Source organism: Liolophura sinensis, chromosome 8 (genome assembly GCF_032854445.1).
Source record: "Liolophura sinensis isolate JHLJ2023 chromosome 8, CUHK_Ljap_v2, whole genome shotgun sequence".
In the NCBI taxonomy this organism is placed as follows: Eukaryota; Metazoa; Mollusca; class Polyplacophora; order Chitonida; family Chitonidae; genus Liolophura; species Liolophura sinensis.
In genome coordinates, this window is record NC_088302.1 from 53,156,397 (window position 1) to 53,175,579 (window position 19,183).

The 19,183-nt window shown below is 38.4% G+C and overlaps 2 protein-coding genes across 2 annotated transcripts; both read right to left on the minus strand.

Moving 5' to 3' along the window:
- Positions 1-1,554: 1,554 nt before the first annotated feature.
- On the minus strand, positions 1,555-2,484 carry LOC135473677 (forkhead box protein E4-like). The gene has a single exon (XM_064753542.1). It carries the CDS (start codon positions 2,482-2,484, stop codon positions 1,555-1,557), a length of 930 nt encoding a protein of 309 aa, XP_064609612.1.
- A 6,238-nt stretch (positions 2,485-8,722) lies between these two features.
- Positions 8,723-9,661, minus strand: LOC135473679 (forkhead box protein D1-like). Its single transcript, XM_064753544.1, has one exon. It carries the CDS (start codon positions 9,659-9,661, stop codon positions 8,723-8,725), a length of 939 nt encoding a protein of 312 aa, XP_064609614.1.
- Between the last annotated feature and the right edge of the window lie 9,522 nt (positions 9,662-19,183).

Below are 19,183 nucleotides of genomic sequence, written 5' to 3' on the forward strand. Positions count from 1 at the left end.
ACGGACATTGTCTGCAAATCATCGTCTAACTATATATGTTCTCTTCTGAAAGCGGATTTGGGTTTATGGTGGTTAAGGTACATCACATTCAATTACTAAGACACACGAGTTGAAGTTGTGGAATCCCTCCCCTTCATTGTTTGTGGGATTTTGGTATAATTTTGTGGGGCAATTAGCAAAGGATAACGTTGGTTCATATCCAATTATTTCGTTCGCATCTGTCCATGACATGATAGAAAGTTCGTCTGAAACTTGCCAAACGTCGGTGGCTTACCCCGGGAACTCTGATTTTCTTCATCCATAATATTGATCGCCATCGTCTCACTGAAAAATTCTGGAGAATAAAGGGAAACAGCAATCCAAAAAATATATACACATTTTAATCATATAATGTAAATTTGAGCAATAAGTTCTTTCCTTCATTATATGACTTCTTCCCAAATAATATATATATCTATACGAGCCAAGAACATGTGCTGCTCTGACTATTTTACAGCTAAGTATTCACTGTCTTCTTGTGAAGAATTCACTGGACCCTCCATACTGGTATACGAAGTCGTGAAATGATCGCTGTGATGTTGGAAGCAATACAAACAGACAAACTGTCATATGTACATGGCTCTAAAGCTAACCTAATAAGCACCAGACAGACAAGTAGACTGATCCAACTGACACTATCCAAATATGTCAAGTAGAAGCAAAACTTCTCTACATCAAGCCGTAAAATATGGAGTACCTGACAAATACACTCTAAATGATTGTAAAGAAGGTTTTTTTTGAAAGTAGTTATCAATTGCTATAATATTTAGCACAAGTAAAGAAACTATGACATGTACATGGTTCTACAACTAACTCAAATGCACCAGACACACATGATGACTGATCAAACTGATGATTTTTAAATTTGTTATAGAACCATAACTTCCAAACATCAGACTGTTGAACTGTTGCGTAACCTGGATGAAAATGACGAGATGACGATACATATGTGTCGGCCATGTTTTCTAAACAACTTTAACTAAAGGATAAACATCCACCTGATTATAACTTACACTTTTATATTAAAGACGATAGTGTCCATTTATCTACCAATTGATACTGAGACCTGTGACTTCAAAGACCTGTATCCGATCGGAGAGGTTATTGGTGTGCTGTTGATCAAGGGTGAGGCCATAGGCTGAAAACTAATATCTATTTATTTATTTGATTGGTGTTTTACGCCATATTCAGAATTGTTTCACTTAAACAAAGAAACCAACCCAGATGGAAACACAACATGATATATTAAGACATGATGTTTATTAACGATTTAGTGCATTTGTACACATAAAATTTCCTCTCTTTCTAAAAACCAGCATTATATATACATAACATGAAGAGGGAAGTGTCACCTTTTTACAGAAAATTGTATAGAAATGTCTCATATCTGAATATAAAATATCGCATATTTTACATTAGAAACAAATTCCAGTTATCTACTTTACAGCACTTTTCGATGCAAGGAGTCTAGACATCAATAGATCAATTTTATTAAATACAACTAGGCACGGCATCTTAGTATATAGAAATGTATCCCAGTTTTGAAGAATGTTGAACAACGGAAGGAAAACTTTGGAAGAAATTTTCCTTTAAATCTAGGGTAGAGGCAGAGAGGTTGCTTCTCATATATGATGGCGGTTGATACTTAGAAGCACTAAGCTCCTCTGACCTCATTGGCAGGTATTCGAAAGGAGAGGTCATTGCTTTGTGCCTGATCGGTGGTGAGGTCATAGGCTGAAACCTGAAAGGTGGTGAATTCATAGAAACTTGATTTCTTGAATATGATGTCATTGGCTGGTACCCAACAGTTGAAAGAGTCACATGCTGATATCCCAAAGATGATGACGTCATTGGCACATAACCAGCATTACAGTTATACTCTGTAGCATTAAACTGGTCCCTGTTCACATTTTTCACACTTTTGCGTGCGCGTCTTCTCGCTTGTCGGCGTCGAAAATCACCTTTAGAAAAGTCTTCCACACAGGCAGGATGGATGGACCAATAGTTGCCTTTGCCGTTGTCTGCTCGTCCGTTCTTGATGAAACACTCGTTAATGGTCAAGTTGTGGCGGATGCTATTTCTCCAGGCCTTCTCTTGGTTGTTGTAGTAAGGAAATGTTTTCATTATAAACTCGTAAATTTCTCCAAGGACCATCCTATTCTTGTTCGAGCTAAGAATAGCCATAGAAATGAGAGCAATATACGAGTGTGCAGGTTTTTCCATGTCAGCCTTGACCTCAGTAACAATGGCTGCCTGATGTTGCAGAGACTTTAACACGTCCGTTATGGAGTCTGGACTGTCACAGCTTGTTTCACTTCTCACAGAATCAGGAGACCCGGTACTTCTGTCCAGTGTATGTGACAGAAAAGTAAAGTCGCTGTTCACAGAATACTGATCACTCCGTTTACTACCCTGTAGAAGGTAGTCCACGTTGTACGATGACATTCTGTTCATTTCTTTGAGAATGTATGTCCTGTCTTGTCCCGCTGAAGTCGAGATGGGAATACTTTTCCTTGAAAACCTGTGCATTTTATATGGTATTTGAAAACACTAAACAGCGGTGCAAGTTCTAGGTTGGAATTGTTCCCGAGTTTTGACACAACCAAAAGCTGTGAACAACGTCAACATACAAACGTCTGACAAGCTGCCAAATAAATGACCTGGTCATCTAATTATGACACATGTAGTGATCTACCGATATCTGAAAAGCTTCCAGATAACGCGTTAACTGCTCTGTGGGAAGCTAGTGGTAAGCTGATCAACATGACTGAGTATATAGCCGATATGGCAAGAAAGATTACATTCAACATTATTATTTGTGTTAACATTTTTTGCTTACTACAGATGATTATATTGTCACGTTAACAGTAACTTTTCGAGAAATTATTCTTTTTTTCAAATCTAGTGGAAGTTGATCTGCCACTGCCTAAAGAAAAGCATTATACCTTAAATATATTACACCTTACACATTTTATATTTGATGTTATATTTCTGTTTATCTCTTGCAAACATTTGTCAAATAGTAGCAGCACTGATTTATCTTTACAGATCTTAGCTCTGTAATAATCTTAACCCACAAATTTTGAGACGCATTTCTAAATGATTTATATCAGACTGTGCTAGGCTGAGAGCAACCTTGTATCCTTGCTATCCTTGTTAATTGTATGCATCAGACTTCGGGAACTCTGGTTTCCTTCACCCATAAAATTGATCGGCATCGTCTCAGTGAAAAATTCCCGACAATAGAGTGAAATAGAAATTCAAAAAATAAATACACTTTTCTGTCAAATAATACAATTTGGAGCAATACGTCCGTTCCTTCTTTTTATGATATCTTTCAGCATAAGACACAAAATTATACGAGCCAAGAACATGTGCTACTCAGACTTTTTTACAACTAATTATTCATTATTTTCTTGTGAAGAAGTCACTAGACACTCCATACTGGTATACGAAGTCGTGAAATAATCGCTGTGATGTTGGAAGCAATGCAAGCAAACATGCTATCAGATGTACATGGTTCTAAAGCTAACCTAATCAGCACCAGACACACATGCAGACTGATCTAACTGACACTATCTAAATGTGTCATGTAGAACCAAAACTTCCCTACATCAAGCCGTGAAATATGGAGTATCTGATAAGAATCGACGAGATGACGATGTCTTTATGTTTTCTCAGCATCCTTACCTTCAGGATAAATATCCAACTAATTGTAACTTGTCCTCATAATTTATAATATGCCGTTTATGTTCTAAATTTGCAACGTTTTCATTATTGAAGATAAGCCTCTAAGCCTTATTTATAACAGCATCCATAAACATTCCGAAAAAAAAAAACAAAATCAGTTTTTGGCCTAAGTTGGATTATAGAAGGTCGTTTATAGAGTATCAGAAAATATTGACAGGACATAAGCCGATTGCGCCCATGGATGTTTCAGTCAACTGAAATGAAAAATACCATCCTTCCACATCGCAAGTGAAAACTTCAGAACCCTTAACACTTATCATTCGCTGTATGTACCTCATCACAGTATGCACTCTATGTACGCAATCGCTGAATGTTCTGTATGTACCCACTCGATGCATGTACTCTATGTACCCAATCGCTGCATATACCCCATCGCTTTATGTACTGTATGTACTCAGTCGCTCTATCTACTGTATGTACCCATTCGGCGTATGTGCACATTCGCTGTATGTACTGTATGTACCCACTCGCACTATGCACTGTATGTACACAGTTGTTGTATGTACTGTATGTACCAAATCTCTGTATGTACTGTATGTACCAAATCGCTGTATGTAATATATATATACCCACTGGCTGTATGTACCGTATATACCGTATATAATCGCCGTGTGTACCCAATCGCTGCATGTACCGTATGTACCAAATCGCTGCATGTACTGTATGTACCAAATCGCTGTATGTACTGTATGTGCCAAATCGCTGCATGTACTGTATGTACCCACTGGCTGTATGTACTGTATGTTCTCAATCGCCGTATGTACCCAATCGCTGTATGCACTGTCGTGCTCTGCCTGCAACTGGTCATGACCCTAACCTAACAATCTTGTGACCGTGTGTACATATCGTGGACGATACATACATGTCGGCCATGATTTCTCCACAACTTTAACAATGGGGTAAACATTCAACTCATTGTAACGTATACTTTTATAATGAAAAGGATAGTTTCCAGATAGGCTAAACATCTACTATGATCATCATAGCGATGTTATAATGATCGAAGGTTGTCAGTATTCCTAAAGAGCAAAGCATTTTTTACTACGTGTTCATTCAAAAAAAAAGCCCGTTTAAAGTCGAAAATAGATTATAGCATGCCGCTTGATAACCATTAACAAGAGGTAATAAGACATAAGCCGATTGCGCCTTTGGAGGATTAGGTTGGCAGTGAAAGGAAATGGTACGGTAAGGCGGAGAATCCTCCCCAATGAGGTGTGATAAGAAGGTGCAACTTTCAAAATTCCAGAACAATTCTGTAAATTTCCAACTCAGAAATATAAATGTTGGTCGAATCACTCAGAAAAATTATATGGCCATAAACGAGATGGTTGATTGGTAATAGCCCGCCAAAAATACACTCTCGATCAAAAACGCCAGTTATTCGCTCAAACTAGGCACTCCCATTTTTCGACTATACATTGCTTCAGTGTGCATGTGGAACTTTACAAGTCGCATCCATATAACAGGAAAAGAAGAGTAAAACAGAACTGAAAACTTTGCGAGTGTGTCAGCAGCTGTCGCTTACAGCTATAGTCAGTTTCCTTTTTTGATGTGCACAATTTTATGCACTGTGGCTGATTCCCCGCCTTATCCTGGGTCCTTTGTCATCCTTCCATATGGCTTGGTAAAACCTTATAATCTCTGCTTGTTATCTTCAGATAATGAATCGTTGTATGTACTAACTTATAAAGGCAGACAAGGGATCTATTTCTTTACAAATTAAGAATGAAACAGGTGTGGTTCGGTGGTTTTCATTTCCCAACATCTGAATACAGACGTTACTTTCTTATTATCTTCCCTTCGTGTACATTGTCAGGAATCCTCAATCGGAGCACTTTTCCACTAAAAACATTATGTCAAATTAACTATAACTTCTATATATAAGAATGACGTCCATACCTGCAAATTACGTTTCTCCTTTGAAACTTTTATTATGTATAATGTATAAACTATCAGGTATCACTTTTTATTTTTACAAAAAAAATCTGTAGAAATGAATTGGCACGTATCGTACAGTACCAGACACATTAAATCTTAATTATTTTTCTTACAGCACTATTCATTGCAAAAAGTGAATAGGACAAGTGATCAGTTTCAATAGACACAAAGCAATCACACATCGTCTTAGACTGTGTGCGAAAGACGGTGGAACAGTGACCAGAAAACATTGCAATCAGATTAGGTTAAATTCCACAGGGAGCAGGGTGAGAGTTTGCTCTCCACGTATAATGGCGGGAGATACTGAGATGAGCTCTACGCCTGTGACCTAATCGGCTGGAACATAGGCTGAAAGATGAAAGCCGGTGATTTCTTGAGTACGGCGTATAAACATTATCCTAACAGGCGATCTGGACTGATCCAAATCCATTGCCCGTGTGGAGCAAAGCACTATTCATACCAGTATATCACCACTCAGCTTCACTCATACCACTGTCAACTCTATATTAGACCGCGTCATTGTCACCAGCGGGCACTGCACACAAGTTTACTTACTCAAAGATTAAAGAACTTTGATTTGTTAAGACATGATGTTTATTAACGATTTAATGCACTTCTACACAGACAATTTGGATTCTTTCTAAAAGCAAGCATTATATATACATCACATGAAGAGAGAGGTGCCACCTTATTACAGACAATTGTACAGAAATAAAATGTCACATATTTCACACTAGAACACGTTCAATTCCAATTATCTGTTTTACAGGACTTTTCGATGCACAAAGTCTACAGACGTGGTGATCAGTTTCAATGAATACAGCCAGCTAGACACGGTCCCTTAGTATATAGATAGGTGTCCATGTTTTGAAGTCTGTGGAACATTGGCCGGAAAACTTTGGAAGAAATTCTGGTTTAAATCCTTGGGGGAGACAGAGAGTTTGTTTCCCACATATGATGAGGCACTCAACTCTTGTGACCTCATCAACTGGTATCCGAACGTTGCCGTTGTCTGCTCGTCCGTTCTTATTTCTCCAGACCCTCTGTTGGTTGTTGTAATAAGGAAACCTTTTCATTATAAACTCGTAAACTTCTTCAAGTATTATTCTCTTCTGATCGGCGCTAACTATTGTCTTAGAAATGAGAGCAATATACGAGTGAGCAGGTTTTTCCATGTCAGCCTTGATGTCAGTAATAATGGCTGCCTGGTGTTGCAGAGATGTTAACGCGTTTGTTATGCAGTCGGGACTGTCATTGCTTGTTTCACTCCTCGGAGAATCCGGAGACCCCGTATTTCTGTCCACTGGATGTGACGGAAAGGTAGTCGCTGTTCGCGGAATACTGTTCACCTCGTTTATTACCCTGTAGAAGGTACTCTACGTTGTAGGATGACATTCTGTTCATTTCTGTAGGAATTTATATACTGTCTTGTCATGCCCAGTCTTGGAATACCTTTCCTTGAAAACCCTTAGCTTTATATGGTATTTGGAAACGCCAAGAAATAGAGCGAGTTGTAGGTTGTAATTATGCCCACGTTTTGACACAACCAAAAGCTGTGCACAACGTTAACACACAAACGTCTGACAGGATGCCCCATTGATGAGCTTTGTTCTCTGATAAGGTTACGTGTGGTGATCTACTGATAGCTGAAAAGCTTTCAGATAATCCGCCAACTGCTCTGCGGGAAGTTAATAGTAAACTGATCAATATTACTCAACATAACCACTAGGGCAAGAAATTTCCGATATATTGAACATTATTATTTGCAGGTTAACATTTCTTGATTATTACAGATGATCACATAATAAAGTTATCAGTAAATCATCAAGATATACCAACGTGTCGACTTCAAGTTTTTGGTTAACATCATGGCTGAAAAAATCCCATTATGGTTGTATTTTACAAAATGTAACGTGGTAGCCGAGTATTGTCATGGTAGATGACATATGTAGATATATCTGACAACTATAATCAAAGACTCCAAAGTACCATTTATCCAGCTCGCGAAATATTTAACCTTTGCTACAATGTATGTGAATTTTCTGTGTTTTTTTAAGATTAAATAATAGCTGATATTATCGTAGTTCGGGAAAAAAAACTTTTTTTGCTTTCCCTACTTATCTTTAAAGCCATGTACAGTTTAGATATTTATGGATTCCTTTCTTTTCTTCTTTCATTGTCTGTTTTTATAATCTCTTGCACATGCGTACTGAATACAAGAATGACTAAGTGATGTGTTAGACTGTATTTAATTCATTCATCCCAATTAAAGCCATTGGTGTGCGACGATATTTGGTGAGTTCATATGCTGTAAACGAGAAGTCGGTGACGTCATTGGTGCAAGGTTTTTGTTTTGTTTTTTAAGCTGTGTAATGCAGCATGTATACACTGGTGAGATAACGGTATATATGTCTGTCATGTTGACAGACATTTGTAACTTTTACATTATGTCTAAAACGAAGGCTTTAGGTTCAGATTCGTTACGGTTCATAAGTGAAAATGGGTGGTTCCCGCCAAGCCTCATCCATCATCCTCACTCCTCCAAAGCCCGCTTGGGACAAAGCATTATTCATACAAGTGTGTCACTATTCAGCAACGCTCGTATCACTGTTAAGTCTAGATAAAACTGCTTCGTGTCCTTCAGCGTATGGTGATTATGCATATGCTCTCTGTTTCTTAAGTGTACAGGTTTTCGGAAAACACAAATCCAGATGAAACCAGAACATGGTAAATTAAGATATGATGTTTACTGACGATTGAGCGCACTTGTATATATACAAACAATTTCATTTCATTCTATAAACTAGCATTATATATAAAACATAAAGTGTCTGATGTCGTATTTTTTCATATAAATGAAAGTAAAATGCCACAGATTTTACAGTATAACACAATCGAAGTCCTGTGTTAACTGTTTTGCAGCACTGTTCAATGCAGGGTGTCTAGATATCAATTGATGAATTTCATTGAATACAAAATAACTAGACACAGGTTGTTAATAAATGGCGGACATGGAAAGTTGTCCCTGCTCGGAAGACATTTTCACGGTGGTCGTTAAGCCTCGGAAGGGTTTCTGGTTTAAATCAATGGAAGAGACAGACAGTTTGCTTCCCACATGCGATGGTGGTTCATACTGAGATGGACTCGACGCCTGTGACCTCATCCGCTGGTATCCAAGGGGAGAAGCCATTGGTGTGCTCCCTATCAGTGGTGAGGTCATAGGTTGAAAACTAAATGGAGGCGGCGTCATTGGCTGAAAATCACGTGAGTATGACGTCATTGGCTGATATTCAACAGGTGATAACGTCATAGATTGATATCCCAAAGATGATGGCGTCATGGGCATATACCGGGCATTACAGTGGTACTCAGTGGCAGTAAATTGATTCCTGTTCACATTTTTCACACTTTTCCGTGCACGCCTTCTGGCTTGCCGGCGACGAAAATCTCCTTTAGAAAAATCTTCTACACAAGCAGGATGGATCGACCAGTAATTACCTTTGCCATTGTCCGCTCTTCCGTTCTTGATAAAACACTCGTTGATGGACAAGTTGTGCCGGATGCTATTTCTCCAGGCCCTTTGTTGGTTGTTGTAATAAGGAAATCTTTTCATAATAAACTCGTAAATTTCTCCAAGGACCATCCTATTCTTATGCGAGCTAAGTATTGCCATAGAAATGAGAGCAATATACGAGTGTTCTGGTTTTTCCAAATCCGTTTTGGTGTCAGTGACAATGGCTGCCTTATGTTGCAGAGACTTTAGAGCATCCATTATGGAGACTGGACTGTCACTGCTTGTTTCACTCCTCAGTGAATCTGGAGACCCGGTACTTCTGTCCAGTGACGGTAATGGAGATGTAAGATCACTGTTATCCGAATAATGTTTACCCGGTTCATTACCCCGTAAGAGGAAGTCCACGTTGTGGGATGACATTTCGTTCATTTCTGTAGGAAGGTATGTCCTGTCTTGTCACGCTGAAGTCGAGATTGGAATACCTTTTCCTTGAAAACCCATGTCTTTTATATGGTATTTAGAGACACTGAAAAAAGGTGTGAGTTCTAGGTTGGAATTGTTCCTAAGTTTTGACACAACCTAAAGCTGTGAACAACATCAACATACAAATGTCTGACAGGACTGACAGATAGATTAACTGATCATCTGGTAATGAATAGTCTGGTGATGCACTGATAGCTGAAAAGCTTCCAGATAACCCATCAACTGCTCTGCGGGAAGCTAGTGGTAAGCTGATCATTATGACTGAGCATAGCCGCTCTGGCAAAAAAAAATTATGAAACATCGACAAAGATTATTATTATTTGCCTGTTAAACTATCATTGAGCATTTGATTCCATTATCACTTTAACGGCAAATCTTTGTAAAATCATTTATTATGAAATGTAAAGGAAATTAATCTTACGCAAATCAAATTTTGTTCATATATTAGAAAATATAATAATATAATTTGCCGAGTAATTGTACATATCTGTATAAACAAAGTACAAAGCGCAATGCACCGAGGGCTTTGTTATGTAAATTAATGTTACATAATACTCGAATTTTGTATTTAGCGATGGGAGGGAGTTCTGTTTTAGCTCTGATCCCTTGTGTATGGCGACATGGCCAGGATATGCTTGTTTGGGCGAATTTAGGAAAGTACGACTGTTGTTCTTTCCTCAGGGAGAAATTACAGTTTCTCAATAGAATGACGTCACAACTAGAGCTTAGAACGCTATAAAACTGAACGCTGGTACGCATGTGGCTTAGTAGTTGTATATGCCAGATTGACACAAGTGGTCATCTGCCGATATATTGGAAATAGTTAATCTTTTCTGCAATGTGTTTTAACCTTCTTTTTTTAAAGATGAAATTAATGCTACAATTATCTCAATGAGAGAAAAATTGCCTTTGCAGAATCATCATTCTCCATTTATCTTTAAACCTATGTAGAGTTAAAGCATTTATAGATTTGTTTGTTTTCATAATGTTTGTACCTGCGTACTGAATACTTGAAAGAATAAGCGATGTGCTGACAAATTTTACTTACACCTACCATGTAACAGCTAACAGATACATATCGCGTGAAAACTAAGTTTACAAGTATCAAGCACACATGTAGATTTATTCAGCGGAAAATATTTTATTATTTCAAGAAACCGAAACGTGCACACACCAATCTCTAAAATGTACCCTGGTAGGAAGTACATACGAGATAATGATATGATTTATATTGTGTCTTTTACATTAACTTCATATATGCATGTAATAAATGATTTACGTCCTAAAATCGATAAGGCTGTTATTGTGTAGAAGCTTTATCCATAAACTTCACAATAGACCGCTCTTTCCCATTGCCCATACAACAACACGTTATTCATGTCCAGCCATTCGGCTAAATACATATCATGTACTTTTAGGTCTATTTTACATGACAGCGGACCGTTTAATGTCCATCAACAAGTAATGATTGGACACCGGTCGATTGGAGTGTGGAGAATTAGCTTATGGATCAGGGAATTTGAACGAAAATTTGTAATCCTTACACATCTTTGAGGAAATAACTCGGAAGTTCTTTCAATTGTCTTAAAATATAATTAAAGATGTACTTCATAGAAAGTAAGGCCTACTTAAGATGTCATTTGATTTATTTATTTATTTGACTGGGCCTATGCACTAGCTGGCACATTGCCATAACACGAATGATAACACGCATTACAGAAAGGCGACACCAAATATGGCAACAATTAAGACCATCGAAACAATTTCAGTTAATGCGTAATTGTCTCTAAGTCTTTTCAGCTTGTTTGGAGAAAAAATGTACGTTGGCAAATCCATACAACTTGTTTGAAGAAAAGAGAATTAAACTAAATTAAGTTTCCCTTGTCTTAATCTCTGCTGCCATATGCCGTGGTTGAGTCAAATACCACATGGTCCCACTTAAGTGCTCCAAAATGCACAATTTTCTCTTTAAAAATATATCCTATAATGTTAAAATGCTTCATAAAAATTAAATTAAATAAATACATTGCTACAAACGCGCGTTTTGGTGGAGAACGTTGTGGCTAGCGTGTGTTTTGACCTGATCCCTGTTGCTAGATAGACTTCTTTGTCCCTTATCGTGTAACTGCATTTTTTTCTGAAAGCGGGTCGTGCTATCAGTTATATGTACTAAGTAAGACACACGAGTTGAATTTGCAGACTCCTCCCTATCACTCAGGGTCTCGGTAACAATTATCGACGCCCATGGGACAATTTAAACCTATACTTGTCTTCCAGTAATATACTATGCATACCGGTCCTTTGGAAAGCTCGTCTAAAATTTGCCAAACGTCGCTGGTTTGCTCCGGATTTCCTACGCCCATCAAACTGATCGCCATTTTATATGTACATGTAAAAAGTTCTTGAGAAAGGTATTAAACAACAAGTAAAAGAACAAAATATATATTTTTACGATTTCATGTAAAATGGAGCAAATACCCCCTTTCCTTCATGGCGCCATTTTTTAAAACATAAAACAGAAAACTAATCAAAACAAGAACATATTCTACTTAGACTATGTAGTTTATTTAGCATTAAGTGCATCCCCTTGTATATACAAAATTACATTTAACCCTTAAAACTGTCATCATATAGACCATATGAACACACTCCAGACAGTTTTTTGCAGGAAATCAACAGAAACACAATGCCACACTTCTTTAAAAAAACGCATCAAATTTTCAATTTCTCTACTACAGCACTATTACAACGGAGGTATAGAGATCAAGTAATCGGTTTCATTGAATACAAAAAAATATGCAAATCCGTTTAGTATATAGATATATGTTAGTGTTTGGAAGAAGGTAGAATAATAGTAGAAACATTCCGGAGCCAGTTAAGGTTCATATCCTCGGATGGGACAGAGAGCTTGCTTCCGATATATTACGGCGGTTGATATTGAGAGGCACTCAACGTTTGTGGCCGCATGGGCTGGTATCTGAATGGAGAGGCCATCGGTGTCCCCCCGATCAGTGCTGTGGTCATAGGCTGGGAACTAAAAGGTGGTGACGTCACTGGCTGATAAATACTCGAGGAAGACGCCATTGGCTGGTACCCAGTAGGTGATAAAGTGAAAGGTGAAAGTGACGGTGCAGTAAAACTGCCGGTATCCATACAGTTTTCGTCTTGTACACTACCTTGCAGGAGGAAGTGCACGTAGTAGGATAACATTCTACTTATTAATGTTACTTCTCTGTTACAGTCTTGAGTTTAATAAATTGTTTTGATCGTCATTCGCTTTTCTACATCTGTACGATTAGCTGAAAATATTGTGAGTTTTATGTTGGAACTGTTCCCACGTTTTGACAAACCAAAAGTGCGAACAACCTCAATTTACTAACGTCTGACAGGGTTCCTGGTGACACTGATAGAACAGAGACTTGGTCAGCTGATAATGACACGTGTGGTGATCCACTGATATCTGACAACTAGAACAAAGGACTCCTAATTACCCACCAACCCTAATACTCCCCCAGGATACGTAGCGTAGGCCCATAAGCTGATGGACATTACCGCCCAAAATAATGGATAGTCATTTTCAGCAATAATTCTGTTAATATATGTGTACCATTGTTGATTTTTTTGTGCAGTGTACGACCGTATTACTCTTTGATTTCATAAAAGATGAAATGGTCAAAATGACAAAATGATTTTACACAATGACAGAGTTACAATGAATCTTTACACCCATTTACACAATTAACTTCTCACCTTCTTCCAAGCCGCCGTGCATTTGCTTTCCTGTTTCATATTGTGGTTTGATAATCTGATTTTGTGGTTTAATGATCTCATACACAGGCGTAATGAATATAAGTGATTTGTGTCTTAGTTTTTAATGCTGTCGTAATATCAAGACTGGAAACTGATTTCGAATTAACGATGACCGATTTATTAAATCTTTAAGACCAACCATTCAGCAAGACGTAAATTTAGCTAAATTTCTTTCAAAATCTTGCCTCCCCGTCGTCCAGAAAAACATTCTCGTGTCATTTTCAAAGTGAATATTTCTGCCAAATCCAGAACATGTTATCACAGAGCATATTTATATTAATATTAATTGTTACAACCTTAAAAATGGTCAACTTTGTTAAATCATTTCCCTTTCTTTACAAACAGTTTTAAGTAGCTTTTTAAGAGGACTTCATCATTTCAAACACTGTAATTTATTCATATATTTTGTTTAAACATTTTTTGCTTGTTTGATTGTTTACTCTCATCCCATATATAGCAAATGACATTATGTACTCTAGTGCTTGTTTGACAATATAATATAATATTTAAAATAAGGTAATGAACCAATGACGTTACAAAACTTTTTTTGCCGTTCCTTACAGGACCAACTAACGGAAGAATGTTTTTGGAGAGGTTTGGGTTGTGTAGAGGCCTATATTTTTTTGTTGTTGTTGTTTTGTGTGTGCTGTTGATGTTGGATAGGTATCTATAGGCCATACAAGTTTGCACGGCGACTTGGAAGAGGGTGAGAACGATGTAAAAATTTGTTTCTTATGAGGAGACATAAGTAACCGCATAGCTTTCCACATGAATATATATTTTGCAGATTTAAGAAGAGAGAATGTTTAATAGAGGTGACGTGTATGCGATGAAACAAACATTCAAAGAGAGTTTCATATAAGCTGGATAAGTACTACTTCTAAAGTTCAAGTAAGTCCCGATAAGGCCAAATAAGCGGCATTATAAAGTCTTCATAGTTTTCCTGTTCGCATATTTCACGATACAGTTTAGAAGACCAATACATTTTAAGATCTTCTCGAAAACAGCATGCATATGTGGTTTCCAACTGTTTACTACAAAAGACAACACTTTTTGTATCGTTGGCACCACAGACAATTCCATGTGTTGTAAAAAAAAATGTATGGACTAACAAAAGATCTGTTAATGGGATAGACTATCGTGTTTTTGTTTGGGCATTGTTACGAGACAAGCAGCTGGCTGGGAGACACGTAGATACATTTCCAACTCAGCTTTAATGGATTCTATACGATATTTGTGATTGGTGGAGAAGATGAACATACATTTTACAGACTTAATGTCATCATTATTAATCAATAATAGAACTGGGGCCATACCCAAGAGCATGTCGCTTTAGTCTTCACGTCCCGTCTCGGTGTCTCAATATGACCGAGATCTCATCTATGGCGCCAATGAGATCTTCACAGATGAGAACTTGTGCAGCCAAGTGCCAGATGGAATGGTCGAAAACCATACTGATTGTGTCAAATTATATCATGAGTGATGAAAAAAATCCGTACGCTAGTCTTTCAGAAGCTAACCTTTCGACTACATTTATCTTGCCCAAGCTGGTTAAAACTGATACTGGTCAGTAATTTCTCAAGCAGATTCTCGCCTGATTTCTACATGTACAGAGGGGGTGTTGGGTAGTTTTATGGAGTTATGGTTAAAATGGTTAAAGGTTGGAAGAAAACAGTAGCAACATTCGCGCGATTGCTTCAGCTATTCAGCTATTGAAAAGTCACAATGAAATGGATTAGTAGTCCCGAGGTGTTCAAAGCAAACATACTGCTTTGTTGTATCGAAGCTTTGAGTTTTGTAGTAACTTTACTAAATATTTAATGAACTCTTTGACATTTTTCATGTTTGTCTATTTGGTTGTCATAATAGGAAAGCCGAAACGTGTGATGGGATTCTTCCCACGTTTTGACAAAAGCAAAAGCTGTGAACATTTTCAACACACAACCGTCTGACAGGGCTGCTACATGAAGATGGGTTAGTCGGACAGAGACCTGGTCATCTGATTAGGACAAATGTGCATTTCTCTGTTGGGGAGGGGGGAGTGGGAGCCTTACTGTCCCCGAATAATGGCTATTCATCATGACAGGTTTGGTTTAGTTCAGAAAAAAAATTTATCCAATTGCCAAAAAAAAAAAATCTTTCCTACCCGCCGAAGAGATGGTGAACAATGTTCCAAAATTCCCGTTACTTTCATGTTAATTAGTTACGAGGCGAAACCAAATATACACGGTAGTCTAAAAGGTAGGGCTTTGAAAATACGACCCCTTTCTTGGCAACACCAATCTGCCTCAGCAAACGAATGGCTCTGTGTCTCAATAGGCTACATTTGTTAAACCCTTGAACCATCCACTCAGCACTCTCACCATGTCATTACATATCCCCTGTGGCCTAGGTATATAATTTGTAAATTATAACAATCATAGAATTGACACTTCAGCTCGAATGTCACCTTTTAATGTTATTACCAAGGAACGATGTCCATGAAAGTATTCATATAGTGTTTCCCTACATCTTTCTATATCCCCCTATATCTATGCAATATCTATCCATCCATGTCTATGAGTGAGTGAGTGCTTGGGGTTTAACGTCGTACCTAACAATTTTTCAGTCATATGACGACGATCCATGTCCATGTGTCTATGTGATATATTTCCATCTGCACCCACACTGTATGTTAATGATGAGACAAACCAAGAATCATATTGTTTAATAACAAATGACAATTAAAAAATGATCACTCCACTGAGTTCATTTCATTGTCCTAAGGATGTACATTGTTCATCACAGACATTCCGCACATCGTGTGTAAGTTACATCTAACGTAACGGCCACACAGGAAAAGCCTGGCTGCACAACATACTGTCGTGAGGTGGCTCGAAGTCTTGCTTCGAACTAGTGCAACCCCATGGGATTAGAAAATATGTGTTCCCTTCACCCAACTCCTCTGGTCCTTCTCCTGCACAGTTTGTGGAAAAGAAAGAATTACTTAAGATGGTTGTTCTTCTTGGAAACTTGCTAGTGGTTTGTTATCCTGATTTGGTACGGATTACGCTAATATGTTGGTGATTATTTTCAAATACATTGCTCGATGCCTCACTGATGTGATTTTGAATGGATAGCAGGCGAAGTGTGTAGCGTCGTACAGCATTTGTACGAAACCTGATTCTTCGTACAGTAGGTTAGAAACAAGGCGTTTATCTAAACCGGTGATAACACGCAAGGCTTCCTTTTGGATATTTTCTGTAGTGTTTATCTGATATTCAGTGGTCTTGTCCCGAGCTACACCTACATATTCAATAGGTGACGCAACAAAACAGTTATACACAGATCTAAGCATTTTCTACTCAGACGAAACTCTGCCAATTTATAATTTGTCTTGGCAGCTTCTACAAGTTCATTTCATTAGTCTAATGCAACGTTTAAGAATGACCCAGTCAAACACAATTTACGTGCGACCGGCATCGTCCTCGTCTCCTCGTGGCCCGCGACCCGCAAACGATACCGTTTGCGCGCGATTTACACCGTCCTCCTCTCCTGACCCTCGGGCTGCTGGGCGAGATGTCCTCATCTGGTTCCATATTCCACCATGTAACTTCAGTTGTGCTGTACATATCGTTGAAAATTATGAATACTTTATAAAACATTATGGATGAAAAGGAAGACCGTATTTGGTTTACTAGACTTATAATACGCTTTCAATCTATCGTATTGTTTACACGTGCGATCTACGAGTGAACGTTGCATTGTGGGAATCTTTGGACTGCCTTATTTTCATGTTATCTCGTCAGGCGGACAGTTTAAACCAGTGACGGATTTGCCCTTATGATTCTCTCGATTGCCATTTTTCGGAAAAAATAGACCCAGTAGGTTTAGTTAGAAGTCAAATGCTACTCGTATTTGTATTTAGCTGAATCAGCTCAGAAATTCTGAATTTCTTTTGGCGATATGTCCCTTTATGACTTACAGGCTTTTTGCCTGTTTTTAGAGTTATTCCCCGTTGCTGGTATTGTTTTTTTTTTTCCTGCGGCGATTTAATGAAGCTCACTTAGCTAAGTAAGCCTTTAACTACAATGACAACAGGTGTTTCCAAGAGAAGCCATCTTTATAGTGATTATCATATTTTGAGCAGATGCCAAATAGTTGCCTGGACATCGTAGTCAGTATACTTGATTTCGTAAGGCTCGCCTGCTTTCTGTCTTCTACAGATGATCGCCACGATATGGCTGAAATATTGCCATAATCATTCCTTCTTCTACAGATGACCTTCAAGTTTAAACACCTTTTTGTATGTGTTTTTGTATGACATGAGATGACACATTTACGGTAGGCCTGATTCTGTTTATTGATCAGAATTTATTTCATACCAGTATAATATTCAAGTCTATATGTCACATGAGTTACAGTTCGCCAGGAAGTCGCCAAAGGACTCCTCCCTACCTCCGTCGTAACACCTGCCGCTATTGTTAATAAAAGCAGGGTCAAATTCCAAAACCACGTGTAGCACATGCAAACTATCAAAGGACTGAGTAATCATATAAAGTATCAAAGTAGGACGGAATCGTGCAAGAGAAGCTGTCAACAGTTTTCAGTGATGATAGAAAGACACAAAGAATGTTCTATACGAATGACAAACGATAACCAGCTCTTAGACAAATGAAACAGATGATGAATAGCTTAACTGCGCCAAAGGCTAATCTTAGGGGAGCGCGACATTTTCCGCCTAGTTGGTAACCTATAGGGCACGGATCGTCATGGAGTATAGTAGGACGTCTGCATATAATTAAGTGGTTTGAATAAGAATGACTCACAGATATAAAACTCACACACACCGTACAATGTTGCGCTTTAAAAGCTAATACTTCATCAAAACTAGGTGAATTGTTTTATATTGGTCTGCACTGAATTTTGCATTAGGCAAGTTTGTGCAGGCAGGCACGTTGGAAGCAGTTTGAAAGTGATACGGCCATCGGTCGACTATCCCACCACAAAAGGTGAAGGTCGCGGGGCCGCCTTGGCCTCGGAAGCTTTTGGGATGCCAGACGGCAGGAAATGCCCTGAAATCGTTTTATGGAATTTTTATTCTTTACATAGATACATTGTAGTTTTATGTGTTTCACAGTCTACAGTGTACATGTGCGTGCATGGACCTTTATTTTGTTGGTCGACTTCAGTTTTTATTCATTTTTTTTATTTGCTGGCACTACAGTCTGGGTTTAAGGAGATAGGACGTGGGTGAGCACTTTGGGTTGGAGAAGAGGATTGTGGGTGGGCGGTCTGGGTGGGAGGAGGTGGAGTGTGGCTGGGCAGATTGCATGGGAGGAGGTGAATGGTGGATGGACAGATTGTGTTGGAGGAGAAGAATCATGAGTGGGCAGTCTGTGTGGAAAGAGGTGGATCGTTGATGGACAGATTGTGTTGGAGAAGAGCCGTTGGTGAGTAGTCTGGGTGGGAAGAGGTGGAATGTGAGCACACAGAAATGGAAGGAGAGTTTAAATGAAAAGAGGTGGGAGGAGGTGACAGATTGTGGGTAGGCACATAGAGGTAGGTGGAGGAGGGCAGACTGTGGGTAGGAGGAAGAGTGCAAATGGTAAAAATTTGGTATAATGAAAAAATAACAGGACGAGGACCCTTCGTTTTTCCTCTTCCGTT

Coding starts and splice junctions, on each gene's coding strand:
- LOC135473677 (XM_064753542.1), bottom strand. CDS start 2,484: ATGTCATCGTACAACGTGGACTACCTTCTACAGGGTAGTAAACGGAGT.
- LOC135473679 (XM_064753544.1), bottom strand. CDS start 9,661: ATGTCATCCCACAACGTGGACTTCCTCTTACGGGGTAATGAACCGGGT.